The 21,257-nt window shown below is 39.7% G+C and overlaps 1 protein-coding gene across 1 annotated transcript in view; it reads right to left on the reverse strand.

Annotated features, from left to right (window-relative positions):
- Positions 1–21,257, reverse strand: part of spop (speckle type BTB/POZ protein) — a gene marked incomplete at both ends in the record, with an annotated part of 49,111 nt that overhangs the window by 13,229 nt on the left and 14,625 nt on the right. The window contains 5 exon segments of the mRNA XM_079253498.1: positions 4,133–4,290; positions 4,292–4,308; positions 19,717–19,728; positions 19,730–19,761; positions 19,764–19,817. Of these exon segments, the coding sequence (XP_079109624.1) occupies positions 4,133–4,290; positions 4,292–4,308; positions 19,717–19,728; positions 19,730–19,761; positions 19,764–19,817 (273 nt within the window).

A 21,257-nucleotide genomic window follows, 5' to 3' on the forward strand; every position in this document is an offset into this window, starting at 1 on the left:
AGGAAGAAGGATGAAGAGATAGGTAAACAGACGGAAAAACACGAACTGAGCGGATTTGTGCAGAAAAAGACAAACAGTGAAAACTGAACAGAGGCGAACGGAAGAGGCTTCATGTGCTGATGTGAGGAAGAGAAAGAAGGAAATATGTTAAAAAGAAAGATTAAAAGAAAGTAAGCATTACAGGTAAAAGGAGAGACGTGAAAAAAAAAAGAGTTCTAGAACAAATGGAGCAGGAGGTAAAAGACACGAAGAGAGTGTGATATAAAGATCACATGGTCAGCGTACAGCCAATTTGAGTTGCTCTCCCTTCTTTGTTTGATCCCTCTCCGTCCGTCTCCACGGCGATTAACGGACGGAAGAGTTGTCACGGGAACAGCCAAGAAGGGAATAACGAGGAGGAGGGACGTCATCTGGACCGAGCAGAGCAGAGAAAGAAAGCGAGAGCAGAGGAGAGAGGGGAAGACCCCAAACCACAGCAGCACATAATTAAAATGGCTCCTCACACACACGTTTCAACAAATCCAATAATGAACAGCCTCCCCTCGTCTCCACAGAGACACACAGTTCACCAGTTCCTCAAACTTTTCACTCTCTGATGGTGGCTGTCATCAAAGTGACTGGATGTGAAGTTCACGTTTATTTGCTTGAGTGTGCAACTATATTTTCATCTCACCTAAAGGCAACACCAAGATACGTTTACATTTTAAATGTAACCATCCCAGTGGAAAGCAAAACCATTCGCCGGTTTAATTCTTGTCACAGTGAGCAGGTCTGTGAAACAGCATTAAGACCAAACAACTCTACGATGAAACCTGGAATGATAAACTCCTCAATGAATCATAAAATGCTCTCCACTGTGGGTATTAGTGATGCAATTATGGAAATTTGTTTTGTTTTCATCCTAAAACACCGCTACGGATCAAATGGATTTTAGATCTTTATAGATGTTTACTGTATTAACAAGGTTTTAAACTCAAATTTCCCCCTGATAGCATTTAAACCAAAAAGTGTGAAACCCTTTTAGCTATATGAGTGGATTTATGATCAAATTAGGAGAGAGATACACAAGACGTTCAGTGCATTGTGGAGTGCAGGCCATGGAATAAAGGGCTAAAAACAGACAGGAAACATACCTTTGGGTGGAATTAAATAGTAGCATATTAATAGCATTTTTATTCTGCATCATCTCTTCAGCAGTGTTAAATGAGTTTGGCACATGCACACAGAGCTCAGGTTCCTATTCATCAGGTCAAAGCTCCTCTCAAGCAGAAAAATCACAGCGAGAGATGCTGCTCTGTGCCGTCCTTAAACATCACATTTAACTTCTTATCATTTAGCAGATGCTTTACCCAAAGTCACTTCCAAGTGAGTAAAAACATCCAAACTTAAGTACAGTAAGAAAATCTGGCATAAGCGTTAAAAGCAAAATGTCTGGAGAAGGACGAAGTGCAGCAGAAGAAGCAAAGAAGTGCAAAGTCAGTGAAAGTTAAATGTGTTCGAGCCACAAATGAGAACAAACTGGAGTGAGACTAATGTGCTCAGTGAATTCTGTCTCTACTTTGTATCTGTAATATATACTCAGGTCAAGATGTGCATTTATCTCTTTCCTTATTTTTCCATTCCATCTTTTTCATGTTTCTTTGCATCTTGTGTTGCCGCGTGATTGTAGGTAGAGCACTTCAGAGACACTTCACCGGCGCGTGGTTTACCATACGTCACCAGAAGCCTAAAAAACTGCTAGTATCAACACTTTCATGCAAATGTTGCAGCACTAACTCACCATTATCCTCACCGATATGGCTATAATCTCTGAGAACAATTTCTAAAGAGACATTAGATTAAAAAAAAAGAAAAAAAAGTTGATAATTCTATCGAAAGATGTTGACTTTACCAGATTTTAGTTTAGCTTAGTTTTTTAAGGATCCCCATTAGCTGTAGCAAGCTACAGCTATTCTTCATGGGGTCCGGCACAATTATAACATCAAAACAAAAACTTGTAAAAAGTTTCACAGCACACAAATATTTCAGTTCAATCCTGAAATACATGGTATTTACATCTTCAAAATCATCTCTTTACATCCATTTTTACATAAGTAAATACATGCATGTAATGTCCATTCATATTACATCCTATCATGTAAACTATTCATTTACAAAAAATATGCTTACTTATAATTGGATATCAACCTATATATTTAATTATCTATAATACAAATCTTCAAGTACACTTCTATCCCCATTATCAATTTGTTTACTGTTTGTATTTATTATACCTATCACCAAACCCTTATAATTATGTATATATAGATACCTGTACTTTTGAAAAATAGTCTCTTAATAATATTTTAAAGTTTTTAAGGTCAGTGGTCAATTTAATGTTCTTCGGTAGAGAATTCCATATTTTCATGCCTCTATACATAACTGTTCTTTTTTTATGGCATCTGATTTTGCTTTAGATGATCAAACTTTACAAGACATTTAATGCAAAGAAGAAATTTAATTTTCCAGTTTGGTTATATCCTTTTGGAAGATGCTTTAATACATATAGATTAGAAGTCAGCTCTCGGGATGGGGGGGCCGTGCACTCTGCTTTCCCAGCGGGGCTAGCAGCTGTCATCTCTGGCCCTCTGGGGCCTGTGCTCCATGGCCATGGGAGATCTGGCTGGGCCTTCCTCTGCCGTCTGTGGTGGGCTGGCTGGGTTTCATTGTTTGTGGTGGCTACTAGTTGCACAGGTCTTCTGGGCCTCTTTGCATTCTTCTGATCCTTGGAAAGGCGTGGTCACATTTGAATAATCAGACACTCGCTTACCCTCATTCTTATATAGTCACTGTGTCGCCCTGGAGGTAAAATCACCAGCTGTTGCTGTTATGTTTTTATTTGTTGCTGTTGTTGTTACTCATGTTTTTCCTCAGTTTGTCTTCTATAGGTGCTCATGATGATCGTCTGCATTGTTTTTCTCCAGAGGTAATGGGATGCTTTCTGTTACAGGTGTGTAGCATCTGGTTGTCTGGTTTCTGTTATTGCTGGGGCTTTGTATCTGTTGTCTCATATTCCTTCTTTTTGCTCTTCTTCTCACTCTCCCTTAGTTTTCCCTTATCAGGCATGTAACTTAGCGATACATGAAAAACAAGACTGATATTTTAGCTCATGGATGGCTTTAAATTCACAGTTTTATTTCCATTATCTCCACAAAGATCCTCTTGGCAAAGCAAAGCCAGCCAAACCATCATTCTGCTTTCTCTGCTGCTGGGAAACACAAGTGACAAGAAAGGAAGGAACGAAAGAAAGAAAGAAAGAAAGAACATTTGGCAGATAGCTATGTGTAAATTAAAGCTCTCTGCTAAAGGGAAGCTGCTAACATCTGGCTTTTCAGTGTCTAATTAGCATTCAGTCCTGCTTCAAACAGTCCAGCACCAGTGGTGGGTGTGATTCAGCTTTAGCTCCAGTTGGCATTGATGAGGTTTGGTCAACAAAAGTGGCCACAGCTTACTTTTTCTTTAAAGGAACATTCATCTACAGCCTGTAATGTCTTACAAGGAGGTTCTAAACAACTTCTGGTCAAAAGGATACTGTTGGATTTCATCTGCCTATAGAATAAGTGGTAGCTCACTCGGTCCTACTGTGAGGGGCTGACACTCTAGTCAAAAAATAATAAACTTGCTTAATTATCTCAAAAAGCTGTGCTCATCAGAAACTGTTGTCCAACACCACCTGCAGGACACCGCATAACGCTGTCTCTTCATGCTGTCACATGTAAAACATTTTCCCCTGAGAGCTACTGGTAGTTTCTGGACAGGTTTAATAGACTGTAGCTCACAGATCACTGAGGATAAAGATACTACTAACTAACTAGGAGCATTTTATGTTTGGTTTAAAGACAGCATTAAATAGTATCTGCATGGAATACTAAAGAAAGGAACTATTATGATATATTATTATTAGTAGTAGTAGTAGTAGGAGGAGGAGGAGGAGGAATAATAATAATAATAATAATAATAATAATAATAATAATAATAATAATAATGTCTTTATGTTAATGTACGGTGAATGATCTGCTTTACATTTATTTTCCAAGAGTTTCTGAACGCTAAATACACCACCGTTTCCAGATGTGACAACAGTTATCCATACCGGCTAAGATGGCTTTTTGTGCCTGAAACCTTAAACCAGCAACACAAAAGGAGCCGTCTGTCAATCTAGAGCTTTTCCATAAATCTCCAAGCTCCTCTGCCAACCTGTAGCCAGGAACCTTAACTATGTTCACAGCGTTCTGGCCTGAGATGTTCACAGTCTTGCAAGATGCCAACCTGAAAACACACACATGTGTAAAGCAAATATAAATCATCCTTTTTACTGTATATGCCAGTGAAATAGGAGTTATTTTAGGATGAAATTAACTGTTAACAAACTGACTAATTCACACAGAGGCCTATAAATAGCATCAATGCTCATAAAAGAAAATGAGTCAGTCAATCAAACACACTGTGAATGATTAATGTGGGTTCTCTGCCTCTGTAATCAATACATCAGCCACTCAATATGGGAGCAATTCAAAGACAACCTATTGTTCTGTCTTTATCCAATCAGACGGGCAACACTCTGAAACAAGCCAGGCATTGAAGTCCAATTGGGAGTGTCAGAGTGTGTGTGTGTGTGTGTGTGTGTGTGTGTGTGTGTGTGAGAGAGAGAGAGAGAGAGAGAGAGAGAGAGCATTGGAGTTGTCTGTATGTCTTCCCTGCTGATTTCACCACCTGTTCCAGACAATGTCAACCAGACTCATTTATCTCTCAACAGGAGTCATTGCAAACACACACACACATGCACACAAACACACATGCAAAATCAGGAACACAAAGACACAGCCACATTTTCACACATCCTCATTATGAAGTCATTTCTGACTAACTGGATTGACTGACTGGCAGTGTTTAACCTGTGCGCAGTCTAATCAACATGCTAAGTTTGATTAGCCATAGCCTAGTTTACAGCTACGTTTTTTTTTTTTATGCCATTTGTTTAAAATCTAGTTTGTAATTAATCAAAGAAGATTCTGACATATTAGCACCCCCCAAAGATGACTAATTCAGCATCTGTCTTGCATCATATCTCTTCTCTGAGCTCTCTCCAGCTAGTAAAAGTCTGTCCAGTGACGATTCTTGTCATACCTCACCATCTTTTTCTCTTTTTTTTTTATGAATGAATAATGGTCCCAGCTCAAAATGGCCTGTGTATTGAAATCTAGTCGCTGGTGTGTGATGTGGTCCCATAACATGAAATACACATGTTGTGATGCCTGCTGATGATAAAGGTACGATACTATAACAGTCAAGACTTGGTGTTTTATTCATATCACTAGAACTTAACTGATTTGATGGAGTTACAGGCAGCAATAATGTATAAGGCAAGAAATAATTTACTGCCTGAAAAAGATGTTTTTAAATGTGAATGAGGGTAAAATATTAGTAATCTAATGGTAAAATATCACTGTAACTACATACAATATTAACACTGGTAAGAGAAGAGAAAGGTACAAATGTCAGGTTGTGAAATAAACTCACAGCTAAATATGGACAATATCATGTTATTTTTACTGCATCATAATTTTCTAAAGGCAGTGTAATACACGTTTGCATTAAAAGTTACAATTATGGCTATATAAATGTGATCCAAGGATAATTAAAAGTATAAAATTGAATTTTAAAGATGCTTTTCCAGTATCCAGCACATAATTACAGTCTATTTTATGATGCCATCAAACTGTTTACTGGTTGTTTTATCACATTGTGCACAATTATGAGCAGTCAGACATCCTGTTGTTCCCTTGTTTCCATTGCCGATGCCACCGTTTTAGTAAACTGCTGTCAAGAAAAAGGACAAAAATCCTCCCCACATCTCTTCAAAATGACCTTGCTGTTGAAGCTTTGGCACAGGGGGCTGACACTCACAAACAGACACACACACAAAACAAAAAACAGCCAGGTTCCTTCTTCATTCATCCCCATTCAGTCATCCGCCCAGCCATTCGTCCAATGCCACATCCAGCCACCTATTCAACTCGCACAAAAAGAGTCCTGGAAAAGGAGGGGAGCCACATACAAAAGAGAAGTGCGTGGCAAGCAAGAAATTGAATGTCAAGGAGTCTTGTTTGCTCCTGATGGGGGTTTGAGGGTAAGCATGAAAGGGAAAGAACGACAGACAGAATAAGAGACAGAAGGAAGGATAATAAGATATAACAGGAGAGTAAGAAAAGGAGCAGAGAAAAGGGGAGATATAAGGATAATAAAAGGCACAGAGAATACAGACACAAGAGATACCGGGCGACAGACTGACAGAGGCTTGAGAAAAGTCTTCACACAAAAAGAGGGTGGGAGTGTGAGTAAGCTACAGTCGGAGATGGCCTCTCATAGAAGCAGCTCATTTCTGGCTAGAAATGAGCTGTTAGGGCAGAAAGAAGAAAATGTGACTTCCTAAAGAAAGAATGTGTGTCTGTTTTCCCACATCTGGCTTTATTAATCAGGTCTGACTGACTGACATGCTTCCATCTCCTCACATTCACAGGAGGACCAGAGAGACGCTGTCATTCATATAACACTGATAAGCAAAGCAGAAAGCCCGGGAGAGGGGGAGCGGCTGTGTACATGTGAGGATGAGAAAAACAGAGAGGAGAGACAGATGGACAGACAAAGAAACAGAGGGCAGATGACAGAAGTTGAGAAGAGAGAGAGAGAGTCCAGCATTGTGTTCTGAGAACTCACCATAAAAAAAAATAAACAAGTGCTGAAAAGCGAATTGGAAGGGAAGCCTGCGAGCCTGGTCAATGTGTTTGGGTATAAATAGCCCAATTAGCATGGTGGAAACGTTGCTGGGACTCAGATGCAGTGTGGCAGAGCCGGTCTAATTACTGGCTAACTTGACCAATTATTCCACTGTTTAACCAGGCAGAAACGAAATCACAGCACCTGGTTATTTCGACACACCGGCTGCCCTGACAGTCTTCTCGCCATTAGCTGTCATCTTCAGTCACTGTCAACCATCTCATCTTTTTCTGTACATCTTGCCCCTCCATAACACTCCTTGGCACAAGAGACGAGTGGACACGGACAATGTATAAACTTAATGCTAATTTATGGTAATTTGTAGGACACACTTTCATAATTTACATTAAAATAACAGATCTGATGCATCTCTGTCAAAAGCTTTTAGCGATGACTGGTAGAGGTGGACAGTTTTATGTTTAGCTAAACAGTGTAAAACACCGTCCCAGTCGATGACGCAATCATTTCATTTCACATATAAATGACACAAGGAATCAGTCGTGAAGATTCCTCAATGTTGCAACTTTCCATAAAAGATTATGCCTGAAGCATATCGGCAGATCAGCACGACACACATGGAACAAAGACAAAGTTGCACAACATACGTGTGTTACCACTTGTCCTGCTTTGTCTTCGTTCTGTGCAAGCTGCACTAGACATATGAGAGAATGAAAAAATATGGCATGTTTGTGACACTAATTTAAATATGGTGTTTCTGAATAGTGTGTGAGTGTGTGTGTGTATCGTGCCCTGCGATGGACAACCTGTCCAAGTTGTACCTTGCCTCTTGCCTGCTAACTGCTGGGATAGGCTCCAGCTTCCCCATGACCCCTAAATTATATAGAAAATGAATGAATGAATGTGTGTGGAGTAAGAACTCTTCGAGCTTTAAAACTGCAGGACAGGCTTTGTCTGACAGGTGCTAGAAACCAGTTTGGGTTGTGTAACACCTGAAAACGTACCAAAAGCAGTTACCTGTAGTGCAGTCATCGCTGCACCTGAGCCCACTAGATCCACTTGCCAAAAGAAAAAGAAAAAAAAATGTTTTTGTTTGCCCCTCAAGAAAAAAACGTTTTTTTTTTTCATTTTGAGTTTTGTTTATTTATTTGTTTAGTTTATGAAAAAAGAACAAGAAATCACTGTCGTCACCTTGCCAGCATGCCGTGAGAAAGTTGCAGCATGAGGAGAAATAATATTTACTATGTTTCACAAACTGCAGCATTTAAACCCAGTTTATACCACAAATAAAGGTAAATGTGCAGAAACTGGGGATAAATTATGTTTGTGTTTAGCTAATTAGGCCCAAGCACCAAACGCGTGCAGATACGTATGACTCAGGCTGAGATTACACTGTTCAACATGTTAAGCATATGGATGCTTCATATGGATGAGCTAAAACAAAAAACGTTGGATAGTTTTGATGATCAAACATGGCGGATCTTCTGTCGTTAGAGTGCAACAGTCTTTAGAAGAAACAGCATTTATTTCTGATATGTGTTCTGGTTCATTTCTTTCTTTTCACTCTTCCAGCCTAACTTCTGCTTCCAACAACAGCTTTTCTGCTAAAGGGCAGCTGGAAGTCAAACGCTTCCAGTGATGTCGATGTTTTATTCTCCATGTTTTTCTACTCAGCCTCAAAAAAATGTTGAAAAACACATTTTGTCATGTGGTTTATAGTAAACGTCCAGGTAGAGGCCCTGTAGCCTTTCGCATCTGTTTTCTCTGACAGACACATGAAGTTCATATGTAGAATTTATTTTCTGGTAACAAACATCAGAGATCAGCTCAAAATTGGTTATTTTGGTTCATTTCCTTTGTTGCGATGTTATTTTGTTTTCTTGTCATCAAAACACAGAAATAAATTAAAGTTACATCTCAATGAGAAGTGTCTGCATGATTTTTATGGTGTTGTATAATGAATCAACACATAATTGTGATAATTGTAACATTGTGATTATTTTTCTGACAATAATCGTACTAAAAAAATTCTATTATCATGAGAGCCTTAAAGCTGAGGTAGGTAATGTTGTAGAGCTAGCAAGATGTGAAAGTGGCGCCGTGTCTTGGCTCCTCCCCCCCTGGTTTTACTGTTTGCGTGATCCAAGGCTTTTTTCTTACCTCCGCCAAGGAGGTTATGTTTTTATCGGTGTTTGTTTGTTTGTGCTCAAGATAAGTCAAAGAGTTGTGAATAGATTTTAATTATATTTGTAGGATTTGTTGGAAATGTGGGAAAAAAAAGGAAGAAGTGATTTAATTTTGGATTCAGGAATTTTTAAAAGGTTGTGGCAGCAGTTTGCGCTCTCAGAGTGCTTTTCTAGTTTGCCTTCCGAGTTTCTTCTTCGCTATTTTATATTTTCATCCTAACACGCTGTTTATATGCAGGATGTGGCTATCAGGGACGCGCTGCAGGAGGGGGAGGAGGGGAGCCGGGAGAAGGAGCTTACGAAATATAACAAATAAGCAACTTTGATTCGGTCCGAATTGGTCAGTTTTTTCAGATTTACAGTAAACTGAGGGTTCTAATAGGGGTGGGGAAAATCAAATCGAAAAATCGGAAATCTGGATTTTTTTCTTCACTATTTTAAAAAAATTGTTGGTTTTTTTTAATAAATAAAATAATCCACTATAAATTTTTTGTCATTTTCATTGTTTTTACTGATCTTTTTACTTGTCTTCTTGGGCATTATAGCAGCAGAATGATGATCTGGCTACTGGGTTGTTTTTTCCTAACTGAAATCAAGAAAAATTACGAGCAAAAATAAGTTTTATAAAAGATCTTTTGTTTTTTATCTACAAAAATAATCAATATTAAGGAATTTTGAGAACCGCAATTTAAATCGAATCAGCACCCAAAAAATCGGATCGAGTCAAACCGGGACAAAAGTATATCGTCACAGCTCTAGGTTCTAACTATATTTCTTATTGCTCATGACTACAAGATGTATAGACTACTATCAGGATGAGGAACTACTTAACTCAGAGTAAAAAAAATAATGTCTCTGAGCAACATTACCTGCTTTAATCCCAGTATGGGCATAAAAATGATGAGGTGGTTTAGGTCACAGCAATAGTAGTCTTTAATGAGATGTAGCTGAAAATGCAAGAAACTCATCATCACCATCATCATCAAACAAATTTGAGCTTCTCAGAGCCCAGCAGTGATGAAGATGTGAAATGCTGAACCAACTAATCAACCAACTGAATGGCTTTTATTTATTACCCTGGAGTTTTAATGCAGATGACAATGATGACGATGACGACAAAAAGCCATTCTGTGTACAACCCTAGGTAAAAAAATAATAACAGTAATGAAGAATCATTGCCGTTGTGTATCATCACAATCATCATTTGTTTTGGTAATTAAGTTCCCAAGATAAGTACTTGCTAAAGCACTTGCCTCCCAGTCAGTTCCTCAGACATCAAGATGGATCTGTCGTAAGCTCCCTCTAAACCCTCCAGGCAAGAGTTAATATTGAGTTTCAGCACGCAGATGATTTATTCATAATGCATCAATCTTTTTCTGCTTGTTTGTGTGTTTGTTTATGGATTTATAGTGTTTTACCATGCATGAAATAGTTTGAAAAGGGATAAAAAAAAAAAAAGAGAGAGAGAGAGAAAAAATCAAATCACATTCATTAAGTTCTGGAATACTTGTTTTATTTATTTATTTTCACCTTCCAAGTCTCATCTTTTCTGTTCTGTTCATTTGCAAAACATGGACAAAATCACAAAGTTGGACCGAGGTATTCATCCACTTACTACATCCGTCTCCATCACAGCTGCAGCTGGATGTCTGAACCAGGGAAAGCACAGCATTCTTCTTGATGGGGATAGTTCCTTTCCCCTTCACTCTCCATACTTTTGTTTTTTTTAATAAACGATTTGCATCAGCTGTATTTGAATTTGCAAACACTGCTGTGACCCCCCCCCTCCCTCCCTGAATCATGAGCTGAACTGGTATTAATGTAATCCAATCTGATATGGATTGCTGCTGACGATGAAAAACTAGATGGCACTAGATGAGTGTTTATCCCAACAAATGTTGTTTAGTTTTAAATTTATACCACACATATCTTTCCTCCAAGCACCTTTATCGCACATTTTCCCTTGTTGTGTTTAATCTGATCCATAGCATGCGAATATAGGCCATTTTTTAATGTTCCAAGTCAGCTTTGTGAAGAAAGAAAGTGTTACACAGCATCCTATTTGCTTGGTTTGGAAGTAAGCACCTGTTTGATAGAGATACCGTTTTGGTAACAGAGAGGAAATTATTCAACATCAATTTGTTGAAATTCATTAACTTTCCGAGTCATTTTTTGAAGAAATGAACAAAGTGACAAAGCAGGAAGGAAAATAAATGGCGCTCAGCTTGTTAGATGGAGGGAGAGCCTGACAAAGTTTCAAAAATGCCTGGCAGGTTGGTGGAGAGATAGCGCCTAATTAAAGCTACAACGCCAAGAATAAATATGCTGCGTATGTCACGAGTAAAAACGAAGACTGGATTTGGTTAAACATAAAACATACACATAGACTTCATCTTTAATCTTCTGTGTGACACATGAATGCTGATGAAAATATCGTTGCAATTTAATCTGGATGATTATATATAATAAAAATAACACTGAGACCGTTCCCGGAATGCATTTGAAATTACTCATTTGCAAGGTCGGGTCAATCGGCGAATTCGAGGACAGGATGACAACAGCTTCTCATCTGGTGAAATGTATTACTGATTCACTCAATTCAGATTTCAAGATGAAGGTCTCCTCTTCTGTTGCTCATTGCTGCGCTTCTATATTTCAATTCAGTGCATTTCAACTCACTTCCAATTCAATTAAATTAGGTCTTTCAGCGTTGCATCTACTGGTTAATTGGTTGTATTTTCTAATTGAGAGGTTGTAACTCACCTATACTATGCTGTACTTCTGATTCTACATCTAACACTGGACATCTATGCAGCAAAAATCCTCCTATTAGCTCAAACAAGAGTCTAAGAGAGAAAGCGCTGGATACATATGAAAAGTGCTCCCCAACAGTGGCAACCGCAGCATACTAAACGCTTGAGCCACATCCAAATCTGGCTGCTCAAGGCTATTTAAAATCCTACTACTGAGCTCTGTGGAGGTAACAACAAAAGCATAAACAAATGCTACGCAACTGCCATCACAGAGCAAATGAAACAAACATTTTCTGTCTATTAACACCTTAACTGTGTCATAACTGTTTCATATTGAAAAGAAGACACAAACAAATTTGTTGATTCACATCTAGTTGTATTCTCGCTGCATTATGAAGTAAAGCGTTAGGGTTAAAGAAGTAAGGATAAATGAATTACAGGACAGATATATAAAAAAAAGCAGTGCTTTATTGTGGCTTCATTATCTGCTGTGTGACTGAATTTAGCTGTCAACAGGAAGTATTGTGCTCCTAAGCGAACACGGATCTGTGTTATCTGGGAAATAACCCAAATAATGAAGTGTCCAGCAACGCCGATATTTTCATTAAAACTTCATTAATACACACACAACATGCATGGAGGCACATTTCATCTTGGCTTGCAGCTTAATACACCTGGGACCTTTAAACTTGTCGTCTGAGCCCCCGAGCACAAAAGTCATCGCCAGCTTTTTATAATGCACGGCTCGCCCTCCTCTCTCCAGCCAGCCAGAGTAAACAGGCTTGATGTCACGGACCCACTCTGCGGCTTCCTCTCTCCCTCTGCCTTTCTCGTTCAGTCCCTCCATCCACTTTCACTTCTTATTGCTCAAAATCACAAATAACAACCACTGGATATTTGAGTTAGGAGATATTTTGATGTCAGATTCGGAGTTAGCAGCTAGAAATGCTAACACCACAAAGCTAATAAAGAAACACTTAAAAAAACACTAACAGGTTAGTCTTCTTTAATTAAAGGTTATTTTGTTGTCTTTCAATCTCCATAGTAACCCATAAAGAGTTAATGAAAGCCATTAGATTTGCTGTCAACACACTGCTCTGTGGGGGGTTTTCTTTAGTGCACAAGTTATTAGTTTTGTTTGCAAAACCTAAAACAAAACTAATCAGTCAAGTCTGGGTGGCTAGTTGGAGCTGCACACACACTACCCACACCCACACAACTTTTTACTATTATTATTATTGTCACAGACAGAAAAACACATACAATTTAAATCAGTAAATGTAATTAAAATATGCATAATCTTTCTTAATAATATAGTTTTAAACCATACAGAGGAAAGCAGCAACTGGAAGCTCAGGGCTTACTGACCCAACCTGCACTGAAGGAATAACAACACAATTCGGACGCTCTAGCAGTTGTCCTATTATAACACTTCAGTTTTTCTATCACCAATGCAATCTAAAATCTATCAGTGTGTTAATTTAAAAAAAATCTCTCAAGTCTTCATCCCTGTCAGTGAGCCATTTGGTCCTAAAGCTGCTTTCTTCAGACCGTTTTATGGCTCTTATACTGGTTACTTTCATCCGCGATGATGGAACAAGTAAAAACTGCATGATGACATTTTATTTGTGATTTTTGGTTTTATTTTTAAGTCCTTACTAAAAATAAAAGGACATTTTTATAAGTTTAGGTCAGGTCCGCTTACTTTATTCATGCATAAGAAGATTCAGTACAGCTTCCAACTTGTATGTAATCTGTCCTGCACCAAATATCATCTTCACTTTACACCGATTTCTGATTGATCAATGAAAACACTATTGCTCTGTGGCTTTTTTTTTTTTAAATCAAAATTTACAGTCTGAGATTTCCTAGAAAACATCTCAAGATGCTGATAAATCAGTGTGTTTCAGTTTTCTGTCCAATAAAACATTTAGGATTGAGTTTCAGCATTGCTGACGTTGGATGGTGGGTTGTCCCTGGGAGGACAGTGAGAGGTGGCAGCTGCCTTTTCTACCTTTTATTTATTCCGGCAAACATGTCAACAAGCAGCAGAAAAAGCAATTCATTGGGAGTTTAAACACCAATGGTAAGGTTTTATCCCAACAACTTAATGAACTTTCCAGAACACTGCTGCTGTGGTAGCTTGTGCTGTTGGTGCAAGAACGGTCTCACATAGACACACCAACCTTCCACTGACACAGACGTATTTGGGTGAATCTGCACTGACAGAGGCAGATTCCACACATGATTTGAAGTCAAGCTGCTGAACAAGTATCGTGTCTTCAATGCCGCTTCCACAGCCAACTGTGTTGTGCCAGGCCTGCTCCTGTTCTGACCAATACACAACACCGACATTCAGACGCCGTATGCACACACTTACACACACACTGGGTTTCAGCACTGGCAGCAAGCGTGAGCCTCTGCATGACGTCTGTGAGCACCAGCCATTTGGGTCTGTTTTAAGTTACTTCTGTTTTCTCTGCATGAGGACTACAGCGACTAAAGTGATGGTTTTGAGACTCTGATATCTCATCGTAGGTATCTGAAGGACTTTTCTGGACAAAGAACATGAATAAATAATGTGATGTGTTGCTGCAGAAGCATTACAGAAACACAATCAATTAAAGAATAAACTGTGGTTCAGAAATGGATGCCAACAACTTATTATAGCAACACTAAAGAAGCGAAATCCTCATTTTTGTCATTTGGCTTTTTTGTTGCATCCCTCTAGCTATATAAATACCCCTACCTTCTTCATCTCTGCATCATCTTCTATTTAGGCTAAATCCAGCATATATTTAGACATTTTAATTGCACAAGAAATGCACTTTTTACCTCTGTTCTCTTTGCAAAAATAAACTTTAATCTCAATATGCATCCATTCTCCCTCACTCCATCCTCTCCGTGTCCCTTTCTGTGTCTACCTCTGGCTCTTATTCTGAGCTCAACGCACACACTACTCTGTATGTGTGTGTGTTGTTCAGTGTGCAGGGAGAGAGCAGCTGGAGCATCTGCAGTTGTCTCCTCTGACAGCAGCACAGCATATGGCAGGGCCCTGTGAAGGATGGGTGCTGTCACCCGGCAAAGTGCTTACCCACCGACAGGAAAGGCGAACCGCACTAACACTATGAGGAAAAGAAGGAAACAGCTGAACATCAGCAACCCACTCATTTATTCTCCTACCATCACCCCACCCTAAGAGGACAAAGCACTGACGCCTCGAGGAAAGGGCTTCCAAACAGCTAATGGCAGTCAGGATTGCAGTCACAAAACATTTCAGACATTTTGTCAAAGACTGTCGATGTGCAGAAAATAAACCGATCAAGAAAGCTTTGGGTCACCTTCCAGTTCAGACATGGAGTCATTGATATCAGAGAAGCACAAGAAAGCCTGACTGGTTCCCCTTGTGGTGCCGTGGTTACAGGACTGCTGGAGGTATTCTGTTGCATCAGAAGCAAATCCTTAGTGTTCTGTGGGTTGGAGGCTCTGTGGACTGGGCTCATTCCAGCGCATCAAGCAAACACTCAATAGGGCTGGAATAAGGGAAGCAGATCAATGCTTTGTGCTCACTGTCGAGTTCTTCAAGCTGCTCTTCAGCTGTGTTCATTGTGTGCCAAAGCATGTCTGCATTTGATCCACTTTGTTTTCAAAAATAAAGTTTATTATCTGTTCCTCACTAAGGACACGTAATCCCATGTTTAATGGTTTTATTTGGTTCTTACCTTCAACGTTATTCTGTTGTTTTTACCCGTTTCCTGTAAAGCGGTTTTTAAAGGCGCTATCTGAATAAAAACACCCCTTATCTCCTCCTGGTTCTGGTTTCAGAACCTGAATAAACACCCAGAGGAATCTTCATCTCTTCTCAGTCTAGTTATTTATGTCTAAATCAGACAGCAGCCAAACATGAAGCCGCTCTCAATTTCACAAGCATTTACAACTTGAATGGAGAGCCAGTAAAATCAATAATTATCCAGTCTTTTCCCACAGTTGCACTTCCTCCACATACTCTCTAATGAATTGTGGTGATTACTGTCACAACAAACAAAAAAAAAAAAAACAAAAAAAAAAACATCAGCTGATTATGAATAAAATGAAAAAGAGATGCTGCTTTCAAAAAAAGACATTTACATTAAATCGCATAAATGACTCATTTTGTCTGATGCAAAACATGCATTAGACAAATAACAACATGTTATGCAGTAAGGCACACTTTTTAGTAAATATTCTGAACCACTTAACTCAATATGTGCTTGTCGCCTTTAGCCATCAACAATCGATGAAGTATCAGTGCAGATTTGCAAAGCAACATATCAGTATGTGTCTTTTGATGATAAAGAAGGAAAAAATGCTGCCTTTCAATCACTATAACAGCAATATGCGGTGTGTATGGTGGACACAGAGGACATAACGGTGTCTACTGAGTGTTTCTCTGAGAAGGAAGAGGCAGGATCCTCTGTGAAACAAGCCAAATGTGTCCAGCAGTAGAAGCTCTCTGACTAAAGGTGGACCACTGTCTCCCCCTGCTTCACAGTCGCCAATTTAAGATGACTGACAGATAAGTTTTACCATAAACTTCTTCCTTCCAAAACAATCCCCTTTTCCCTCCTTTAGTCAATCAAATGACGAGACTTTGAGAGTCGTAACTCTCACATTGTCAGTAAACACATCTCTGCCTGGAGGCATGTCATGACAGCCTGAAGATTCTGGGATTTTTCCGTGCGCTAAAGGACATCCCGCGGCTGGTATAACTAAACTTTTTATAAAGCATTTGTATCATTTTTAACCTGAACAGAGAGAAAGAGAAAAAACTGTTTTAAAATTAAACAAAAGGTAACCTTGCTGACAGAGAAAGAGGAAGGTGGAGCAAAGAAAACAGATTCAACCTGCTTTGTCCCTCTGTCTCATTAAAGTGGAACTATTATGTGCATTTCAGGCTAATTTATTTTTATTTCTGAGACCAGAAGGGCTGGGATTGATCAAGTTATTGTCACCCTTCCGCATTAAGCCCCGCCTCCCGCCACTGCACTACATCGGGAGCGCGTTGTAGTGATGTAATGATTGTAATGATGTTGTAGTAACCTGCTTTCACCGTCATTGTAACATCTTATAAACAGAAGAATTACGCGAATATAAACTCAATAAAAATTTTTTTAAAAAACTACAATGTCAACACATAGCATACAGCCCTACATGTTGGAACCTGAATCAGACCCTGAAAACGAAGTGGAAAAGAGCAAGGAATGCAGCAGGATGTCTCTCTTTGGTAAACTCACCAGCCATCGTTGGAAATAACTTTATCCCACGTTTTCCACCCGCCTGATGTATTTGTACATGCCCTTGTTAACCAGTAGAAGGTAACCAATCACTGAACCTTATCCCCCGGGACGTCACAAGGATTTCCAAGTAGAAAAAACTCTCTAAAACGACGCGTTTTTCGTCGCAATGGAAATCGAACGACGAGAGTGCTGGAACTCAAACTCAAACTCAAACATGCGTTTAGATGATAAAAAACAGTGCCGTTCACATGTCTGATGAGGATTCAACACTGTAACACTGTAGAAAGCTCAGAAAACTCCAAATACCATAATAGCACCCCTTTAAGAGAGGGAATGAGAGAAGAAGGCTAATAAATTCTCTTTTAAACAAAATTCAATCATCACTTATTGTCTTAATCTTGTGTCATGATTATTCTTTGTGACTTGATGCTGCCGAGTGGGCTCACTCTTCCTTAAAAGGCCTTTTCCCTCTGTTTCTTCTCACCGCGCCTCCTTCCTTTCCGTTTTTATCTCTCTCTGTCCCTCATGCTTACTTTTGACAGGCAACGCAGCACCTTTAATGGGAGCTATCTCCTCATTAAATACCTGCAGCTGTCTGAAGTGCTTTGGCAGGGATGGAGACAGAAAATGATGCCGGAGAAACAGAGTGTGCAACGGCTGATGTTGTTCAGACCCTCTTGCACATGACATATAGCAGATTTCCTGCACTAAACATGAATTACTTATGACTCTACAGGTAACTGATCACAGCTACCAAGGGTCATGAGGAGGAGATGTCAAGCCAGTGTTCCTCTCTGTGACAATCTACTGCACAGTGTAGAGGAGAATGAAATAAGTTAGATAAAACTGTCAAAGACAGAGGTGGGAAAATCGAGGAAGCAGAGCAGTGGGGGGGGGGGGGGGGGAGTAAAGCTGGAGTAAGAAAACTGATGAAAATTATGTTCAAAGAGGGAGGCGAAAACACTTGAAAGGAAAACAAAAAAGGAGGAGGAGGGCATTGGATTCGAATGAGAGATAAAAAAGGAGGAAGAGGAAGAGATGAGAGAGGAGAAAAGAGGGAGAGATCTGGACTCTGGGGCAATGGGCCTTTCTCAGATGCAGGATGGGACCATCTGGACGAAAGCTGAGCCAGGTCTCTGACAGTAAACACTGGGCATCACTTTCACGTGGAAAAAGGCCCAGGAAAAGAGATTCAAACACCCGTTACGCACTTTCTTACCATCATCCACTCACCATAACCCACCCAAAGAGTAACTATGCCAACCATCCCTCGTATTAGTGTACGGCATGACCAGACCTCAGTACTGGCAAGTTCATCGCTTCTGAACAAACCATCCTACGGCCGGATTGCCATTTTTTTTAGAACACACTGCCTTCCGGTGTGTTCTAGGTTTGATTATGTTTTGTTTTTTGTTTGTTTTTTATTCGATATAAACCTTAAGAGGCTTCACGAATTTGCCAGCTCCTGATCAAATGGTTCCTTTGTGGGGTGTTTGTAATTTCTTTTCATGTCATCTGATAGCAGATAAATAAAATACGAACTGCTAAATATTTCCAGAGTCCAAACAATGTGAGTTATTAGAGTTGGCACATGAGAGCTGGCTAATTACCACAGTATGACAAATATTTATGAGGGAGGAAGTCGCCACCAAGGACTTGAACCAGCAACCCTCCCCTTCACGAATGCGGATGGATTTAGTGAAAGAAAGTAACTAATCACCGTCTCCTTCTGCTCATCCTCTCCAGCAAACAGACTCATCCTCAAAATTCTGTCCCAAAGAGACACGCCTACACAAACACACACAATGCTGTATATGTATTAGATCAACTCAACCTCCTCCCCAAACTCCACATGGCCCTGGAAAGGCAGCACTGCCCCTCCTACCCCTCTGTCAATAAACCCAGTTTGGAAAAACTTTAAACAGACTTGCACATTACACCGCTACAAAAAAGTGAAAACTTCAAGACATGCTCTCCTTCATACCCACAGGGTTAATTAGAATTGTTTTAAACAGCCACTGCCATGCTTTTTAAACATTTATGGGTGCATGCATTACAACTAAGGCATTAACATATCCAGAAAGTTTAAACTCTTCTCTGCTCTCCGGCTCCGTCAGGAGGAGCAGAGGGAAACGAGGGAGAGAGGACAGTTGACCTCTGCTGCCCCCTGTGTTGCAGCTGGAAAACAACAAGGGAATTTTCAATGTGGAGCAGCGGCCAGCTCTGGATCAGAGGAATCCGAGCCAAGCCGCCATGCGGGCTGAATGACAATCAGCTTGCATGTTAGTGATGAAAGAGAGATGTGAACCCAGAGGCTATGTAGTACCAATAAAAACATACATAATTCACTAACAAGGATATAAAATGAGTCGTAGTGTTGAATAAAAAGATCAGTGAAACAGGAATTACGGTTGTGAAGCCTCCCCGGCAAAGCCACCAACGCAAACAAAAACTGTGGATATCTCAACAGAATTCCTTCTTTTAAGATTTTATTAAAATGATATTTAATGCCAAATAACCATTCTAACAAAAAAAAAACACAGTTCAAATAGAAATTTCTGATCAAAATAAACGTGTTTGCACAATCTGTTGGAGTAGCTCATTCAGTTTTCCTAATCAGGATTATCTTCTTTAGAAAGTTCAGCCTGTGCTGAGTTTGAAAGAAATAACACTCGGAGAAGTCTTTCTCAAATACCCAGAGTTAAAATCAACTATCCCAACCCTTACCTCACAGAAAAGCGGTAAGTTGGTCATCAGGTAGCAATCCGTTCCAGGAGGAAGGAAACCCCAGTCCTTCCCCTGGACGAAGGCGTACGCCCTCTGGCTCTCTGGAGGTAAACACACAAACAAACAAGGAGTAACTCAATCTTTCTGGAGACTTTCACAAAGTGATTAGGCCCCGTGTGTGTGCAAGTGTGTGTGCAAAAAAAAGGAAACTTTGTTATGAGTCATGGCCATAAGCAGCGGAGGAACAATGGCAAAAGATGCTGGGTGCAGGAAGTTATGCCTGCAGGGAGCTTTTAACACTTCAGAAGAAAGCAGAATCTCTCTCTCTCTCCCTCTCTTTTCCACTCCATCTTCTCACTGCTGCATAAAGATGAGTGGTAAACATAAGACAGAACTGCTGGGCCTTTTTGGCCGAGAAGTGAGAAATTGCAGGGATCAAAGCAGTCCAATTATCATGTGTTTACGGAGTGCCAATTATCTCTGACAGTGGCAGGAAGGATTCTGTGACACTCGCTTTCACTACAAAGACACAGGATGGTGGTGGACTTCTTGTGTGTACAACAGTCATAATGTGTGGTGGTCACAGCTATAGACAGATATCCAACAGTAAACAGTAACACACAAAGTCTAAACATAATGGCTACGGGCAATGACTGCTGCAGAGATCATGACAAATTACAGTTAATTGCAGATATTTAGAAACCCGGCCATAAATGCATCAATTCTGCCAGCAAAGAGAGCTCTGTTGGAGGAATGCAACACTTAATTTTTCAGTTAGAATTAGAATAAAATGCTTCCTCACACGTTGCTCAAAGCTTCTGAAACAGATGAGCTGAGATACAGTGATGGATGGATGGATGGATGGAAGCCGTCTGTGTTTGGGAGATGTTGTGCATTCCTATCTGAGAAGGCATGACAATAACACGCGATGAAGGTAATAACTTAGGGCTTTATGTCTGTTTTATGTGCCTCATCCTGTAAAGGGTTACATGGACAAATGAGGAAAAAGCACCCTAAGCTACAAAAGACCCACTTGAAACAAATTGGTTTCTAGTCCTTTCATTTTATTTCTTTGTCATTGCTGTGCTTCCAACAATGTTCGATACAAACAATGCAAAAAAAATAAAACAGTAACCCGTGCATATGAGTCCTTCAGATGTGTTAGCACTGAAAAGAAACACAAAGCAGAGGAAAAAAACTATGTAAAAAATTTTAATTTAAATATGAGACTGTTTAATGTTTGTTTGATCAGGTTAACACAGTCTAAAAGCAATTTTAGATTTACCACAGATTCAAGTTAAACTGCAAAATCTATAGTTTGTACAAATGCCTTTCAAACTATAAAAATTCTTGTGTATTTTTTTTTTTTTTATTTTATATCTTTCTGTTGCCTTGTTTTCCCATCTGTCCTACAACTGGCTTCTCTGTGAAGGTCATCTAACCAGGAATCTTTCCTCTTCTCATTCATCCATTCATCCATTTTCCATACTTGCTTGCTCTGATGCAGGGTAACGGGGGAATCGGAGCCTAACCCTGTGACG

The sequence above is a fragment of the Telmatherina bonti genome, assembly GCF_933228915.1.
Source record: "Telmatherina bonti genome assembly, chromosome: 14".
Lineage (NCBI taxonomy): Eukaryota > Metazoa > Chordata > Actinopteri > Atheriniformes > Telmatherinidae > Telmatherina > Telmatherina bonti.